General features: G+C 49.4%; 12 protein-coding genes across 12 annotated transcripts, besides 10 other annotated features; all 12 read right to left on the bottom strand.

The window, feature by feature from the left end:
- Positions 1–258: 258 nt before the first annotated feature.
- On the bottom strand, positions 259–894 carry Tco025E_06631 (ubiquitin carrier protein 4; the record flags this gene model as incomplete). The annotated part of the gene is made up of 1 exon (XM_029373506.1): positions 259–894. One exon carries the CDS (start codon positions 892–894, stop codon positions 259–261), a length of 636 nt encoding a protein of 211 aa, XP_029226409.1.
- A 124-nt stretch (positions 895–1,018) lies between these two features.
- Positions 1,019–1,050: a microsatellite.
- Positions 1,051–1,292: 242 nt separating this feature from the next.
- Positions 1,293–1,973, bottom strand: Tco025E_06630 (putative U3 small nucleolar ribonucleoprotein IMP3; the record flags this gene model as incomplete). The annotated part of the gene is made up of 1 exon (XM_029373505.1): positions 1,293–1,973. The coding sequence occupies one exon, from the start codon at positions 1,971–1,973 to the stop codon at positions 1,293–1,295; it is 681 nt and encodes a 226-aa protein (XP_029226408.1).
- A 204-nt stretch (positions 1,974–2,177) lies between these two features.
- Positions 2,178–2,234: a microsatellite.
- Positions 2,235–2,320: 86 nt separating this feature from the next.
- Positions 2,321–5,599, bottom strand: Tco025E_06629 (putative OSM3-like kinesin; the record flags this gene model as incomplete). Its single annotated transcript, XM_029373504.1, has 1 exon — positions 2,321–5,599. One exon carries the CDS (start codon positions 5,597–5,599, stop codon positions 2,321–2,323), a length of 3,279 nt encoding a protein of 1,092 aa, XP_029226407.1.
- A 134-nt stretch (positions 5,600–5,733) lies between these two features.
- Positions 5,734–5,770: a microsatellite.
- A 12-nt stretch (positions 5,771–5,782) lies between these two features.
- Tco025E_06628 (uncharacterized protein) lies at positions 5,783–6,580 on the bottom strand (the record flags this gene model as incomplete). The annotated part of the gene is made up of 1 exon (XM_029373503.1): positions 5,783–6,580. One exon carries the CDS (start codon positions 6,578–6,580, stop codon positions 5,783–5,785), a length of 798 nt encoding a protein of 265 aa, XP_029226406.1.
- A 193-nt stretch (positions 6,581–6,773) lies between these two features.
- Positions 6,774–6,797: a microsatellite.
- A 67-nt stretch (positions 6,798–6,864) lies between these two features.
- Positions 6,865–7,425, bottom strand: Tco025E_06627 (centrin; the record flags this gene model as incomplete). Its single annotated transcript, XM_029373502.1, has 1 exon — positions 6,865–7,425. One exon carries the CDS (start codon positions 7,423–7,425, stop codon positions 6,865–6,867), a length of 561 nt encoding a protein of 186 aa, XP_029226405.1.
- Positions 7,426–7,493: 68 nt separating this feature from the next.
- Positions 7,494–7,538: a microsatellite.
- Positions 7,539–7,662: 124 nt separating this feature from the next.
- Tco025E_06626 (A kinase (PRKA) anchor protein 7) lies at positions 7,663–8,469 on the bottom strand (the record flags this gene model as incomplete). Its single annotated transcript, XM_029373501.1, has 1 exon — positions 7,663–8,469. One exon carries the CDS (start codon positions 8,467–8,469, stop codon positions 7,663–7,665), a length of 807 nt encoding a protein of 268 aa, XP_029226404.1.
- Positions 8,470–9,259: 790 nt separating this feature from the next.
- On the bottom strand, positions 9,260–9,754 carry Tco025E_06625 (putative phosphatase; the record flags this gene model as incomplete). The annotated part of the gene is made up of 1 exon (XM_029373500.1): positions 9,260–9,754. One exon carries the CDS (start codon positions 9,752–9,754, stop codon positions 9,260–9,262), a length of 495 nt encoding a protein of 164 aa, XP_029226403.1.
- A 177-nt stretch (positions 9,755–9,931) lies between these two features.
- Positions 9,932–10,291, bottom strand: Tco025E_06624 (putative phosphatase; the record flags this gene model as incomplete). The annotated part of the gene is made up of 1 exon (XM_029373499.1): positions 9,932–10,291. One exon carries the CDS (start codon positions 10,289–10,291, stop codon positions 9,932–9,934), a length of 360 nt encoding a protein of 119 aa, XP_029226402.1.
- Positions 10,292–10,855: 564 nt separating this feature from the next.
- Positions 10,856–10,873: a microsatellite.
- Positions 10,874–11,351: 478 nt separating this feature from the next.
- On the bottom strand, positions 11,352–11,912 carry Tco025E_06623 (ammecr1; the record flags this gene model as incomplete). Its single annotated transcript, XM_029373498.1, has 1 exon — positions 11,352–11,912. The coding sequence occupies one exon, from the start codon at positions 11,910–11,912 to the stop codon at positions 11,352–11,354; it is 561 nt and encodes a 186-aa protein (XP_029226401.1).
- Positions 11,913–12,036: 124 nt separating this feature from the next.
- Positions 12,037–12,082: a microsatellite.
- A 131-nt stretch (positions 12,083–12,213) lies between these two features.
- Positions 12,214–12,909, bottom strand: Tco025E_06622 (Mg++ transporter; the record flags this gene model as incomplete). Its single annotated transcript, XM_029373497.1, has 1 exon — positions 12,214–12,909. One exon carries the CDS (start codon positions 12,907–12,909, stop codon positions 12,214–12,216), a length of 696 nt encoding a protein of 231 aa, XP_029226400.1.
- A 211-nt stretch (positions 12,910–13,120) lies between these two features.
- Tco025E_06621 (uncharacterized protein) lies at positions 13,121–13,903 on the bottom strand (the record flags this gene model as incomplete). The annotated part of the gene is made up of 1 exon (XM_029373496.1): positions 13,121–13,903. One exon carries the CDS (start codon positions 13,901–13,903, stop codon positions 13,121–13,123), a length of 783 nt encoding a protein of 260 aa, XP_029226399.1.
- A 256-nt stretch (positions 13,904–14,159) lies between these two features.
- Positions 14,160–14,181: a microsatellite.
- A 120-nt stretch (positions 14,182–14,301) lies between these two features.
- On the bottom strand, positions 14,302–15,270 carry Tco025E_06620 (nucleoporin SEH1; the record flags this gene model as incomplete). Its single annotated transcript, XM_029373495.1, has 1 exon — positions 14,302–15,270. One exon carries the CDS (start codon positions 15,268–15,270, stop codon positions 14,302–14,304), a length of 969 nt encoding a protein of 322 aa, XP_029226398.1.
- Positions 15,271–15,293: 23 nt separating this feature from the next.
- Positions 15,294–15,326: a microsatellite.
- Positions 15,327–15,400: 74 nt separating this feature from the next.
- Positions 15,401–15,418: a microsatellite.
- Between the last annotated feature and the right edge of the window lies 1 nt (position 15,419).

Genomic DNA, 15,419 nt, shown 5'->3' with positions numbered 1-15,419 from the left:
GGCTTTGTGCTTCGGCAGAGAAAAGGTTTGAGATTTCTGTTTTTTATCGCCCTCCCTCTACCGTTCCTTGACCCCCCCCCCCCACATCCTCATCCTCATCACTAGGACTTACTCCCCAAACAGCCTTTTGAAGGGGAAACAACGTTATCCCACTCATCAGTGCAGCAATAATGTTTCACTTTTTGGCTGCCGTTTTTGCTTTCTCACTCATATTTCCTCCAATAACCATCCATGGAGTACAATCTTCTCACCCCCTTTTCAGATATCAATTGACTCTGGTACGTACTCCTCCTCGCTCCCAAAAGGGGAGTTCGGGACTTCTGTTAGACCTTTAGATGTGGCCGGAGAACCATCTTCCAATATCTGTTGGGACTTTTCATTTCGCTTCACCGCCTCCTCGCTCCGCGGACGGTACTCCGCGGGGATGCTCCCAAGCGCCGCCTCTCTTGTGGCATGCCTTGAAACATGTTCACGAACAATAGAAACGTATGCAATGGGGTCATTTAGCAACTTGGAGGCCGCGGAAGAGTTTAATGGGTCGGAGGCGTTGGGATAACGCAAAAGTTGCGGGAGAAAAAGATCAAAGACGTTCTGCAACTCATACATAGGGGTCCATGTCTGGTTAATTACATCAAGGCAGACAGACCCACTTGCCTCGTCCACGTTTGGATGGTAAATGCTGTTGCTGAATCCGATGCAAGGGGACTTGAATGGGTAATCAGCCGGAAGCTGCACGTGAACAAACCACGTACCGTCCTCGTAGGCCGTTCCCTCAGGACCGTGGAACTCAACCCAAAACTCTGAAACCGAATTTGATGGATGCACCTTTCGTGGGCCATTCATTAACTTCATGAAGTCCATCTCCTTACGTCGGGAGGTGCGATCCGCGGACATGGTGAAGTTATGAAGCTCCTTCCCCCCACCCCCCTCCTCTTCAGGGTTTCCTTTTTTTCTCCCTCTCCTTCCTTCTTGCCTAGTTGTCTTCTATTATTAAAACAGCCTTTCTTTTTATTTTAATTTTTTGATGTTGTTGTTGTTGTTGTTGTTCTTCTGCGTCTCTTCGTGTGGAATAGTGCAGTGTAGCTTGCTGCACAATTCAGGCCCAATAAGAGAGAGAGAGAGACGAAAACAACGACAAAAAACATCAAGGCACATCCTTACAAGTATAAAGAGAGGGAACAGCATTGGTGAAAGAGAAGAACAGTAATGCACATTACCTTTTTCCTCATTTTATCTTCCCTTAGCGCGTCGAATAACGCCAGTGGGGAATTTGTAATTCCTCCATATGTATATTACTCGTAGTCATCGCGTTGGACGTTGAAGGAGTCCACATGATGTTTAATCTTTGAACCAGGCATCCACGTCACAAGGTCCTCCAGTCCCTTGGGAACAAGAAATGCTGGATCCCTAACTTGCGTTGTGCCTACCCGCACATGCCCATGGTGGACAAGTTCCGCAGCAAGCTTACAGTTTGGTGACATGCTAAGATCGCGAAGAACCGTAGACAACCGTCGCTTACAAAAGGCCTCCACACCAACCTTGTCCACCTCCGCCAAGCCGAGTTTCTCTTTAATTAGTCCCATTGTAAAGAGCTTGTCTAGCACTTGTTGTGTTATTTGTATCCGTATCTTGCTGTCGGATGGAAGGTAGCGAAGCTGCGCCAGAAGCTGCCGCATAAGACCTACCAGACGCAAATACCTTCGGTAGTCTTCACGGTCTTCTAGGTGATACTTTGTGATACAGAAGGGCTCGTGCCAGTTATCCTGCGGATACTGCATGAAGTCATGCTTTCGAAGAAGTTTCTTCTCATGGTATTTGAGGGCTCGGTGGATGGGATTGCCTTTGCTGTGGGCCGACACCGGTGTAAACTTGCTCCGCTTGCTGCGCTTCACCGCCAACTCCTGCTCCTTCACCGCGGCCTTCGACAGCCCTGCCTTCACCAGAGAGGCCCGTTGTGCCGTATCCCGCACCATCGCCTGGAATGGCACACGAAGAACGGCAAAGGGAAAACGCGGAATAAAAACACTGTCAAGAAGAAGGGATCGAAGAAGAAACCAAACGGAAACATGCACGGGACCCAGGCGCAAAGGCAACACCTAGCCGAAAATGTGTGCGATGGCACAACTTCAATCCACCACCCTATTTATCAGGTAATGTTATTTGTATAGTGTCTACCAATATATATATATATAAAGAAACAAACACAGAGACACACACACACATATATATATATAAAGAAAAAAAACACATGTACATTGAAGGAAAGAGTTCGTTGCAAAATGACATGAATACCCGCTTAGGTTCAACGCAGACAGCGCCATCAGAGACGTCGAGTACCGAAGTGCCGCGTGGGACGTAATGCCTCCAATTCCCTTTGGGCCTCCTGCTTCTCCAGAAAGATCCGCATGGAATTTACCTTTAGCTCCTCCAGCTTTGACAGTAGAGCCTCGTTTTCCAAAATCATCTCATCATACCGTTGGGCCGCCTTTTGTGTTTCTTTCCTTGCACTCTTTACCTTTTTCATAATTGCTTTTTGCTTATCCTGCTCTTGGGATATAAGCTCTTGATACTGTGCAGCCTGCTCCTGCAAACGACGATTGTTTGCAGCCACTTGTTTGTTAATGTCATCCATCATTTCACTTTTTAGGTATTCCTCACGACGGCGCATCTCAATCTCCTGCTGCTTCACCACCATCTCCATCTGCTCCAGCTTCTGCTTCTCCGTGGCAAGAAGGGAGTTAGACCACTTCACCATTTGTCTGGTGTTCTCGAGATTGTCAATTTTTTCCTTTAGTGAAACTTCGGTGCGCTGAAGCTGCTCCTGTAGCCGATCGTAACTCTTCTGAAGCTCAGTGTATGCAGCCAGCTTAAAGCGCATCTCCTCAAGGCGCTCGGCGCCGTTTTCTGCAACCTCTTTCCACTGCTCAATCTCAGCACTCTTTGCGCGGTCCATGGAGTCCATCTCCTCCTTCACCACGCTCAGTTGTCCTCGTAGTGTTTCCACCTCCACCGAGAGCTGCTGATTGTACTTTTGAAGCTCATGATTCTCGGCACCTAACTCCTGACGCTCATCAGTAATCTGTGCCCGCTCCTCCTCGAGAGTCGCCTCTAACTCTTTGATTTTCATCTCCGACTTGTTAAGCTTCTTCACAATTTTATCACATGTCTTCTCCTTGTCTTGTATCACGCGTTCAATCTCCTCGTCCTTTCGCTGCAGCAATTCCTTTATCTGTTGTGCGAGTGCGTCATCTGCAAAGCCTGAATGCAACGCACTGTCACCGCCGCCGCCGTTGGCAGTAGTTTTCCCAGTTTTGAGAAGCTCGTACTTCCTTAGCATATCTTCCAATTTACGCTGGTGCTGATGGCGAAGTTCCGTGAGTCTTTGTTTGACGCGAACTTGCTGCTGAAACTTGGCACAGAGATCCCCATCAAGGGTGTCTTTTTCCTCGACTGCCGCAAGCATAAGCGCGTCGGTGCGCTCAGCAGCCTCTTGGGACCCGGCAGCCACCTCTCCGGCCTCGGCGATGCAAACCCCGTAGCGACGAAGCGAGACATTCACTTCTCGGATGCGTGACTCCAAGGCCTTCCTGATACGTTTTTCCTCATCCAGCTGCTGGAGCATCGCAGTTCGCTCATCAACGCCAGCCCACGGCGATCCCCCACTTGTGGAAGCCGCAAAGAAGGCATTGTTGCCACTCTCCTCTAACATCCGCTTGAGCCGCTCGATGTCGCGTTCCCTTTCCGTCAACACTGCCTTGGATCGTTCTAGTTCGTCGGCCAAAGACTTGTATTCGTCTTTGTTTTTGGTCAATTTCGCCTTCATTCGCTCCTGGTCTCTTTCGATCTTTTCCCGCAGCCTGCTGTTCTCATCCTTAAGCGTGTTTAAATCGACCCTTAACTGAGAAAGCGTTTCATTGTCCGCCGCACGTTTTGCGGAGTCCTCTTGCCGCAGGCGCAGCAACTCATCACGGGCACGGGTGACCTCATCAAGGTGCCGCTGTGTTTGCTCCAGAACACCGCTAACAGAAGCTTGGGCGTATTTTTCTAAATCTTCTCGCGTGTACGTCGACTGCCTCCAGGCCTCGTACATGGAAGCAAACTCATTCAAGTAGAAATCAATTTCCTTCACATCCCAACCGTCAGCTGTCGTATTGTACGAGCCATCCTGTGGCATTTTACGACGAATTTCCTGCAGTTGCTCCTCCTGGCATACCCGTTTAATAAAGTTCATTGCCAGCGACCGAAGCTCCTTCCCATGCCCCGCCTCATTTTGGAGGTTCCACTCCAGAAGCACGCGGGCATCTACCCCTTTGTCCACTTCTTTTTGCTTCTCGGCAGAAATCCGATTTGCCTCCTCCAGCTGGGCCTGAAGGACACGGACGCTTTCTTCAAGCTCGAGATTGTTCTTCTCACCACCGCCGCGAAGATCGGAATTTTCAATCTCCAGCTCTTCGATGCGCTGTCGAAGCTGGTCCTCCTGGTTGAGGTCGACATTCCCCAATCGGCTCTTTAGCTCTTCAATTGTATCCAACAAGTCCTGAATGCGAGCATCCTTTGGATCCATGTTTTTGACCGGCTTGTTCTCAATCTGCTTCGCTCGCAGGGCAAAGCGAAGGGTTGAGATGGTCTCCGAAATGTTCTTCTCGGATGGCCCAATGTTGGCAAACATAACAGTCTTGGCATTACCACCGAGGGAATCCTTAAGCAGCATCGTCAGTGGCGAGCCCCGGTAGGGAATATGCTTCCCACCCTTCACAATGGTATCAATGACTGTTGCGAGCGCTGAAAGGGAAAGGTTGATATTGCACCCCTCCTTCGCCGTCTCACCCGTGGCGTTCGTCTTACTCAACTTCTCCGACCCCGCCAGATCCACAAGGTTGATTTTGCTGGTGAGAACAATAGGAGAGCTTGGGTCCTGCTCAAAATCAAACTGCTCCACCTGAAGGGTGAATAGTGAGTGAGAACGGCTGCTCGTATCATTCAAATCCGTAGAGGCGGTCTGGCGACGGACCGTGCCAGCGTTAAACCAGCGAATCGCCTCATCAAAATTTGTCACCTCCGGCATCTCGGCGCCTTTTACGTAAAAATTTTTCGACATATTCTGTTTTATTTCGAGGTTTACCTGCTTTGAGGCCAAAAGATCCCGGGACTTGCCGTTGTACAGCTCCACGTAAGAGACTTTAATCTTAAACGTTTTTGTAGTGCAACTCAACTTTTTCACCTCATTGAAGAGGAAATTCACCACCTGCGGCATCATACCCCACAGTTGGGGTTCACTCAGCTTACCTGTCATTGTGTGCGTCTTGCCGGAACCGGACTGCCCGTAGGCGAAGACCGTTGCATTGTAGCCCTGAAGCACGGCCTCAAGAAGCGGCTGCACCTCTTGCAGAAATATATCGCGCTGTGTGTAGGTGTTGTTATACACGGCGTCGAACGTAAAACTGTCGGCATCTCCAATGGGATGATGCACGATAACTTGGTTTGTCGCAAGGTCAAGCCGCACGAGGGCCTTATCACCACGCTCCGATTCATACGGCAACAAATTGCGGCATCGAACAACCACGCGGATGTTCTCAGCCCCCGGCTGCTTCTTCACCATCTTCGGTCACTTTTGCGTTATTCCAAAGCAATGATAGCCCCCTACCTTGGCTGAAAAAACCCCTCAGCCGGGGAGGAGCCAAGAGAAAAAGACTACAACCCCATCAAGGCCCATGCCGTCGCCTCGCAGCTAAGACAACAACAACAACAATAGTAATAATAATAACAATAAATCCACTTCACTTCACATTTCGCAGCGTCGCAGCGGGTCATAGAACTCCCGAACCGGGACAAACGCCACATTGAACTTCCCACAGGTGTGAATTACCTCGTTGTGCGAGAGATCCAACCACGGATCTTGGCACAGCGGAGTCACCTGGGGGTCCGACGGTGGCGCGTTCTTCAAGGCCTGAGCGACAATGACACCAACACAGCGCCCGTTGTCCTTCCGAACCACAGGCCCGCCACACATGCTCAAAACAAGAGGAGACCCCAACGAGGCCAGGACCACGGTGCCGTAGTCGAGGGAGACGAGGGCCGCCCGGCATTCGCCCTCGATGCAAGCTTCTTTCAGACGTAGTCCGTCATCGTTTGGATTGGCTCTCTCCTCCTCCGCTTTCACCCCCCAAAATAGAAGCTCTGTACCCTCCTTGATAGGGCCCAGGTCCAATTCAAACGCCCGCAAACAACTCTCACTTAACTGCCTTTCATCCTTGCACCTAAGCGACGAGACATCCACGTTTGGGAGGTATGTCTGGGCAAATTCTAAATCGATCGATGCCTCTACCGCGCCTTTGCTCCCTGGCTTCAACAACTTTGTGCTAATGTGGCGCTCACCAATCGCCCGAAGACCAACCGTGTCCCCGTATATTTGCCGATACTTCACAGGGCACGTCACGTGAGCCGCACCCAGGACGTGATACCTATAGAAACCCCCAATCTGTTGAAACGACACGAGAAATCCACTGCCACGAACTAACGGCAACACCGTCTTACCCTTCTGCGTCCACAAAAAGTAGGAAGAGACGCCCAACACGGACATCACACGGTTGCCTATGAGGGGACACAAATACAAAAATGAAACAAAAACAAGCCGAGAATGAGAAAAGAGGCATGAAAAAGGAAAAGCACTAACAGAGCAAAAATGTTTTTTTTTTTTGTCCTGCCGAAGTAACACACTCCTCTGCGTTGATGCACATCCTCTGAGCATCCAGGATCTTTCACGGAGAGAACGCTATATAAATATATAAATATATATAATCTTTTCCGGGTAGTTGGTCTTCGCCTTGTGGGGGTGTGCCTCCTCCCCCATTCGCAGGTGGGGGGCTAATATACATGAGCACGTGCCATGAGCTTCAAAAACTCCTCCTCGCTCACTGTCAAAGGCTCCTTAATCTCCGCTTCGTTTTTTCCAAAAGCAATGGAAGGGTGGGCAAACAGCACCATCTCCGCCAGCTCGTCATCCGTGAGATCCATGTCCAGTGAGTCGGCAATGGGACGGAGGTCATCGACGGAAATGTGCCCCTTCTCCCCAACATCTATGAGCTTGAATGCCCGAATTGCCTCGGATCGGCTTTCACGCTGCGCCATCTTCGCCAGAAGAACGCAGTAGAACTCATTAAAATCCACCCCCGCAACGATAGACCCGCCCACCTGCCTGAGCAGCTGAGCCAGCTCATCCTTACTGACATCGTAGCCAAGAGCACAAAGCGCCACCTTCACGTCCAGAGCCTTTATGCGACCCGTTCCTTCCGAGTCAAAAAGATCAAACGCCTCGCGAAGTTGCGCCTTGTGCCTTTCCGACATGCTGATGCTCAGCGGCGTTTTTAGCTCGGGCTTTTCAGCTGCCGGGCCTTTCGCAACACTTTTTGTCCTACTTGACTCCATTGCGGGAGGCGATGAGAAACTTCTTTTTATTTTTTTTTAAAAAAGCGGCGCAAAGGGGAGGGGGAGGCAAAAAAAAAAAAACAATACTAAATAAACAAATTACAACAACAAAAGAGACATTACAGAAACGACGACGGCATTTGAGGAGACGCGCGTCTGCAGCGGTCTTTGTTCCATGCGTTTGAAATTATTGCATCTTGACCAACGCCTTGGGGGGAAATATATTTCCTTCCGCATCTACGACAACTGGACCGAACCCTCCGTGTGGTAATACCCATCCGCCGACCCCCGCATACGGCAAATATCCACCTGCGAAAACGTCACATCCCCAAAATCGTGGTGTTGGTACCCTGCCCAGAGCGACAAGGGTATCCTGTCGCCAAACTGCGCCCGCTGGTTGGACCTAATCTTCGCGATAGTGACGTGCGGAACGTAAGAGTCGTGTGGGTTGCCCTTCATGTCTAACTTTAACTCCCCGCCAACTCTTCGGCGAACTTTAAAAACAGCGGCATCGAGCAAACCAAAATCCGCCTCGGGGACCACACGCACAAATAGAACACGGCCGAACCCAAACGTCCCCAAACCCCTAAAACGAAGCTGCAGCGGACGGATCACTGAAAACACCTCTGAGACACATTCATAGATCGATGCCAACCTCTCCCTTTCCTCGCTCTCCGAAATGGTCATCACACCCAAGGTAATGTGTAGCTTTGCCAGTGGAACAAGCAGAGGCGCATGCTGGTGGTGAGAAAAGAGGATCTGGTTATGCATCTCATTCACACGTGTCCTAAGGGCATTCCTCGCTGGAAGACGCAACGATAAAAAATGCGTAGGCCTTTCGCGAGCGCTCCAGAGTGGGGGTATGGTCTGTCGCGTTTCCCCGGTGGTAAAGCTCGTGCGAAGCTCACGGCGGTAGCGTGACTGCACATCCGCTTCCTCCACAGTGACCCCGGAGGCGACTCGACGATCCACGATACGGTGATTGATGGGGAAATACAGCCCTCTTTCACCCTTCTGCGCGACAGCAAAGGTGCGTCGAAGCATTTTCTACCTCTGAGTCCCAAACAAATGAAGGAGAGGAAAGAACAGAGAAGAGCTTCTTCCGAGGGCTGCCGCCCAACCGAAGCGGGGAGGAAAACACGGAACGAAGCAACTGACCAACAAGGCGGCAGTCGATGCAGCTTGAAGAGGAAAAAGGGAACCTAAAACAAAAACAAAAATCGTATAAATGAATTCCAAACTTTATGTACCCGCTTGCTGCTTGCAAGTGGGGGGCTCCTTTGGGCCTTCTCCTACAAGCATCGACCCACAGCCCCCAACCCCCCACACACACAGCGCGGCACGCCTAAAAGAGGGTGGTTGGGCGTGACGGAGAAGCAAAAAACGAAAAAGAAAAAATATCACCTCCCTTGTGGGGCCAATCATGACCCATTCGTGCTATACCGAGGCAAAACCAGAGAAAAAACTCGCAATAAGGCACTCTACTTGGAAAGAGCAACGATTAGACCCCCACAGTTCACATTCTTTGGAGAGGCCTGCAAGGCTATGAGACAAAAAAAAAAAGGGGGGGGGGAACTCAATTATCAACTATCGGCTGTTGCCTTCTTTTTTCTTACCTTTATCTTCGAAAAGTAGCGATTCCAGAAACACAGAACTCAGGATCAGTAGAAAATCCAATAAGACACAGAGAAAAATGCAGCAGTTTCCCTAACCTTAGAAACCAACGGTAAGGTAACAGGACGAACAATATGTCGATTTAGACTTTTACACCCCTTACATCAGTTGCAGTTACTCACAACTTCTTCTCCCCGTCTTCACCTACAATAGCTAATGGTTAAAAAGTGAGAGCAGGCTGTTGAAAGTCATCATGTGACGTATCCTCAAGAGCATTAGAAGGCGACTTGGCGATCTTTAGGAGCTGACTATTCGTTTCTTCCACCCGATCCACATTAAAGTCCAAATCCTGGATGGAATAAGCCCAGTCAAGAAAGAATGCATAAATCAGTTCACGTTCTACAGGGCTGTGTCGGAGTTTTACAGAAGCGTGTGCGTGCGTAAAGGCATCTGCAAGACGGCGAAAAGTGTACGACCTCACGTAAGCCTTTACCTCAAGAGAAATAATGTAGAATGCCGAGAGAACCATGCCCAAAGTGTGTCGAACAGAGCTACTTGTAATACGGGTGATTTCACTTGAAATTGGATCACGCTCAAAGGGAGACACCCTTTCGGCCTCCACAGTGGCATTGCAAGCTTCTACAGTGAGCGCCGGAGCTGACAGGGAACGAAACCAATCGCAGACAAGAAAACTATGGATCCTCACATCCCGCATAGCCGTCACGTTGAAGCGCCGTCTATTAATAGATAGCCTACACGCACTTAGTGTAGCCACAAACGGCGAGGCGCTAGACGCAAGAGATAAAAGGGTCAATTCCGCCTTCTGTGAATGACCTCTTGTCCAGTTTAGCAGTCGACGGAGAAGCACCCGAATCAATACAGGGATAACGCGTTAACTATCTGCCTCGTCCCCATGCAACACCAAGCCTTGCCGTTGCAAAAGCAATTCAATGTCTATGATGGCATCAGACATCTCCACCCGAAATGACTGCGTCAGCCGCCACAAATGACGCTCAAAACCGCGAATAAACTTGGCCTGTCTTGAAGTCTGAATAGCTCCAGGTCTCGCTTGACGAACAAGATTGATGACATCCTCGCTGGGCATATGTTGACTGTAAACCAAATAGCAAGCTATCATGAGTCCTGTACGGCCCAATCCTGCATGACAGTGAACGAGCACTTTACCTGAATTCCTCACACGAAAATCCATCACTTGCACACTTCGTAGCACAACGTCTTGCTGCGGTGCCATCATGTCCGGCCATGGAAACTCGCAGTAACTAATATGGTGTCGTATTGAGTCCTCCTCCCGTTGTAACGATATCCTGTTGATGGGTACACACCATCAGGCCCACAACCTGCATGTTCTCCTTTTTCCTGTAAGTTGAAGACTCATGTTATTCGATGCGCGTTAAATTGCTGTATAAGGAGATATTTTATAACAAGTGAAGCCGAGGGTCGTTGGCTCGCAATAACATTTTTCCCTACCCAATTTGAATTCAGTCCTTTAATTGGGGTGCTGGCTCGCTCTTCGCCCATGGCCTCCCACGACTCGTGCTTGCACTTCACTCCACCGCAAAAGAAGCAATGAATTCCCCGACGCACCCGGTCAAGGACTCCGCCAATCTCCGTCTCATCGACTTGCCTCAGCCTTCTTGTGCGTCCCTTTGCTGTCAAGAGAGACACGCTCGAGGACCTCGCCGAGCGGTCCTCCAGCAGAACTTCCACTTCAACGTCACCCAACTTACACTGTTGCACGCAAATTAAAAAAAAAAGAGGGGGCCGAGAAAACTTTCAGAAAACGGTCGCGTGAGTGCACACACACACACACACAGTTTTGTTTTTTTTGTTTTTAAGTTGATGTCGCTCCTTCACCGTCGCGCCTACACCCTCACCTCATTCACACAAAGACAGACAGAGTCGCATACTTCTCTCTTCCTGCATGTTGTCCCTCATTTTGTTTTGTTTTCTTTCATCTGCACTTGTTCCCCCCCCCCACCCCACACACACATCCGCATAGGGGAACTACTCCTTGTAATTAAATGACGTATAAATGGTTCGAACATTCTTTCTTATTCACTATGGCTATTGCGTACTGCCCATACTTTTCGCTCGCGCCTCAAGCATTCACTCTTGACGAGGCATCAGGCCTCCGCCTACCGGAGTCTCCGCCGCCCACCCGCAACCTGCAAGCAAAACTGAGTGCTTTGGAGGAAACAAATACTATAACCCCCGCTCCCAACTTCTTCCTCTTTTTCCACCCAAACCAAAGCAAGCACAAAAACAATAAAAGAAATTAGCAAGACATGCCACTAGTCCCCTGCAGCGATAGATAAGAAGTCGATGCTGGCCTTACTTTCCTGGTACCGAGTCAACGCAACCTTATCGAGGACGGCTTCTGTCACGGCTCCTCCGTACCCTGCCTTCCTTAGCAAGTGGCGCAAGGTTTGCTCGTGATTCCAGCCCTCTTCAGACATGACGGACGGAAGAAAGGTGGCAGAGTAACTCTTATACCGTATCCGTATTCCATGCATGCCTATCGCCCAGTCCTTCCAGTCATCTGCCTTCTCAAAGGAGTGCAGCACATAAACCGTACAACTCAGTGAAGGAAGCTCACTTAGTTCAACCGGAGGAAAACGACTGTCCTCGCACGCCGCAGCTATGGCGTAATTTTTAAGCTGTTCACGAAGCGGCTCGGCAGAGAAGGTCCCAATACATCCTCTGAGTGCGCCATCTACTGTCTTGAGGCTGACAAAGACAGGGCACGGGTCGTCAGGGATACTCTGGGGAGCTTTTGGGATTGCCTCTTTCTTCAACTCGCTAGAGATCACCGCAAAGCAATACTTTGCCATATCTGGGGTAGCCTCAACCATCTTTAGCTCGTTTTATCAAGCTACGAAAGCAAGCGACAGTAAGAACCAAAGAAAGAAGACTATTTGAAGGGGAACGAAAAAAAAAAAAGGTTATAATGTATTATGCGTTATCTGCAGTTTTTTTTGTTTGTTGTTGTTTTTTTTTTGTGTGTGTGAGTGTGTATGTGTGTATTTGATTACTCATGCACAGACGCCTTTGGAAGGCCCTCATTCACTTCCAATCCCAACCACGGCACCCTCCACTCATGTCTACTTCGCCCTGAGAATTCTCCTCTTGGGGATTCCTCCACTGCCGTTTCACTCACTTCCCGCTGTTGCCGCCGCTGCTCTCACTCGAGGGAATAACGAGTGAGCACAAGAAACAAGTGATAAAAACACCGGTAATGTCCATGAGCACCTGAATGCAAGGTGCTGCATGCTCTCTGTTGATGCCCACGAACTGAAAAAGAAAAGGTAACGTTGTGCCAAACAGGACAGAAATCGTTATGACACAAAACAGTGACAAGGATATAGCTATTGTCGAGTAGAACTGACCCCAGTAGAAGTAGTACACCCTGGCGAAACCAACTAAAGTTAGCAGGGAAGAAATAATGAGACCGCAAAGAACTTCCTTGCGGAGGACTAGAAGAAAGTCACTTCGTCGGAACTCGCGCGTCGTCAATCCAGTGATGCACCGCACAGCTGATTGATTTCCTGCATTACCTCCAGCCCCTATAATCATTGTAAGGAACATGGGAATTATGACATGACGAGAGATGAGTCCCTCGTACATCTCAAGTATAAACTGAGATAACGACTGAATTAACAAAAGAACAACCAGAACTACTGTTCTCTGGCACACCACATCAAATATTCCGCGGAAACCCAAATGGAGGTAGGTCCGAGGAAGTTCTTCCTGCACGGAATAGTGAACAACATGCTCCTCCTCCATCGCATCCACCAGCCCAACCTTGGGGTTAACTGGGACGGACGCAATTCCTGGTTCCGCCATTTCCATCTATAGGTGTGCCCGTGTGTGTGACAGAAGAACATATTTTTGCGAATGGGTATAAAGGAAAACAAAACAAAAAACACAATTCGTCAAAGCACGACATGAAACAACACGAAGCACAGCAATGCAGACAGCAATCGAGCAAAAGCGTTACGGTAACCTCATCCAAAAGCCCTGCGGAAGAATAAATAATACTCTTGCTCAGTTGATCCAGCTATTACACGAAAAACGAAGAAACCGCTTCTCTAGTGGGGTGTAGCGCCTGTTCTGGAACTGCATCCCGCTGATTTGCAAGAGTTCCCCGACAGCGATGACCCAGAGTGCACTGGTATCCCTTTTCGTCAGGGGTTTTCTCGAGGAAGTCTACCAACCTTAAAGCGTTGTGCTTTGAACATAAAAGCTCTTTGCACCCCTTTAACAAAAGCTCCGAAGGCAATTCCAGGGGCGTTGAAAGGCACGCCGACGCATCGTAGCAGACGTGGTAGCAGTCCTTGATCAGCTCACATTGAGACGTCAACTTTCCGTGTTTGGCACACCACATTTTGTGATCGGCTTGCGCCCAATCGGAAGAAGTCACAACACCCACATTGCGAGGGCGATTAAATGCAGGTGCCCAGGCCACGCCTGCTGATAGAGCAGGATGTGCCTCTCCGAAAACCTGTTGGGGTCTGCTACCTTTTGGTGGGAGGACGTGGTGCGGATGTGACACCGGTGCGTGAGATGTCGGCACGGTTGCCTCATTGAACTGGCCACGACAAGCAAACTGTGGCAAACATTCGAATATCCCCTTGCGAACTTCCTTCATTTGATTTATGTTTCGCCGCCGGTTATGAAGACTACAAATAACCATTTCTGCCTCGACACGCTGGCGGCATTCCTTATGGAATTTACAACGCATTTGCCCGGTTTGGCCATCCAAGGGCATTAAATCCACCCTAGTTCGCTTCCTCCTATGAATGGAGCAAAAGCCCATCTCGACGGTGGACTTACTTCCGTGCATTTTGGACAATTGCCCCAAAAAACCGGGCAATATGTTGCTAGGAGTACACGCTGTCGAAGGAACGTCAACTAAGACGGGAAAGGGGCAAAGGCAAGTCGTTATTTTACTGTTTCTTTTTTTCCTTTTGGAGACTTCTGGGTGTTGAGGTATTCCAGTAGCGTTCCCTCTTCCTTGTCGGCCAGGCCCGCAGAATAAAAGTAAACAGCAAAAGAAAAAAAAAAGCAGCCTCAGTGTGGGAACATTCTCAGATGCAAAAATATATGTGTGTATGTATGTATTGCGATCGTACGAGGAAGAGTCCGAATGAAGCCCTTGCACAAAGTTCCGACAAATTATAAATCGAAGTTACGGGGGAGGCAGCCCCCTTTTTCGTGCCTTCTCCTATACTTTCATCGTCTTCAGGAAAAATCATGTGGCACTTCCCTCCACGACTGATGATCTGAGGGGTCTTCTGCTTGCAGGAGTGTCATCTCACTCGCATCATCATCGTTGATCAGGTACAGCAGCGAGGCGGAACGACTCCACGCCGCACACGCCGCCCCGCGAGGCCAACGAAAGACGTTGCAATCGTACGACTCCAGGACGGGAGAAACACAATTAAGTCGCACAATATACACAGAACTGCGACAGCAGATCGCCAGCAACTGAAAGGGACGCCCAACACAAGGAGCCCAAACAATATGATGAATAGAGGTATCGGCCCTTTCAGGAAACACACTGCGCACACGCTCAAATTTTTCACAATCTTTTGAAGATCGGTACAGGTAAAAGGCTCCATTCATGCACCCAATAGCAAGAGCCCGTCCTTCACCCGCAGAGCTTGGAAACCAGGCTATGGAGGTAATCCCACCGCGGCGAGTGTCCACGTCTCTGCCTGTCTCGGTCTCCCGCGTAATCTTGCTAACGAACAGAAACTGCACAGGTTGGATGTCGTACAAGCGTATCCAGCCATCCAGCGACGCGGTTGACAAGCGAAGAACACGGTGCTGCTCAAAAGGAATAAACGCCACATCGGTGATGACATCTTTTTCAAACCCCCTAATAACAGAATATTTCACCGCATCACACACCATTTTCCCAGCATGCACCGTCACTATAATTTTGTACACGTAAAACCACCTATCAGCACCCGCGGTGGCGAGCAAAGGCCCGTGCTCCCTGTGCCAACACCATGCCACACGAGTCACCGTAGCCACATGATCCTTTAGAACGCAACATAAAGTCCAGGCACCCGACTCTTGCACTGAAGGATTACGATAAAATATGTTAACCTCCTTGTCACTCGAGCACGTCGCAAGCAAGATACCCGACGGATCTAGCGCCATGTGATGAACAAAGGTTCGGTGGGCAGTTTTGCAGGAGCACATTTGTCTGGAATCACATAATCCGCTTTTTTTCTTTTATTTTGTTTTCCTTTCTTTTCGCTCCTTCACAAACTAGTAAAAGTAAAAACGTATACCGAGATGGGCAATGGACCCAAACTTCAACCAACCAGAGCACACACACACACACACAA

Source organism: Trypanosoma conorhini, assembly GCF_003719485.1.
Source record: "Trypanosoma conorhini strain 025E chromosome Unknown Tco_14.4_contig_00456, whole genome shotgun sequence".
Lineage (NCBI taxonomy): Eukaryota > Euglenozoa > Kinetoplastea > Trypanosomatida > Trypanosomatidae > Trypanosoma > Trypanosoma conorhini.
Note: the sequence above shows the minus strand (reverse complement) of the source record. Positions and strands in the feature narration are given on the sequence as shown.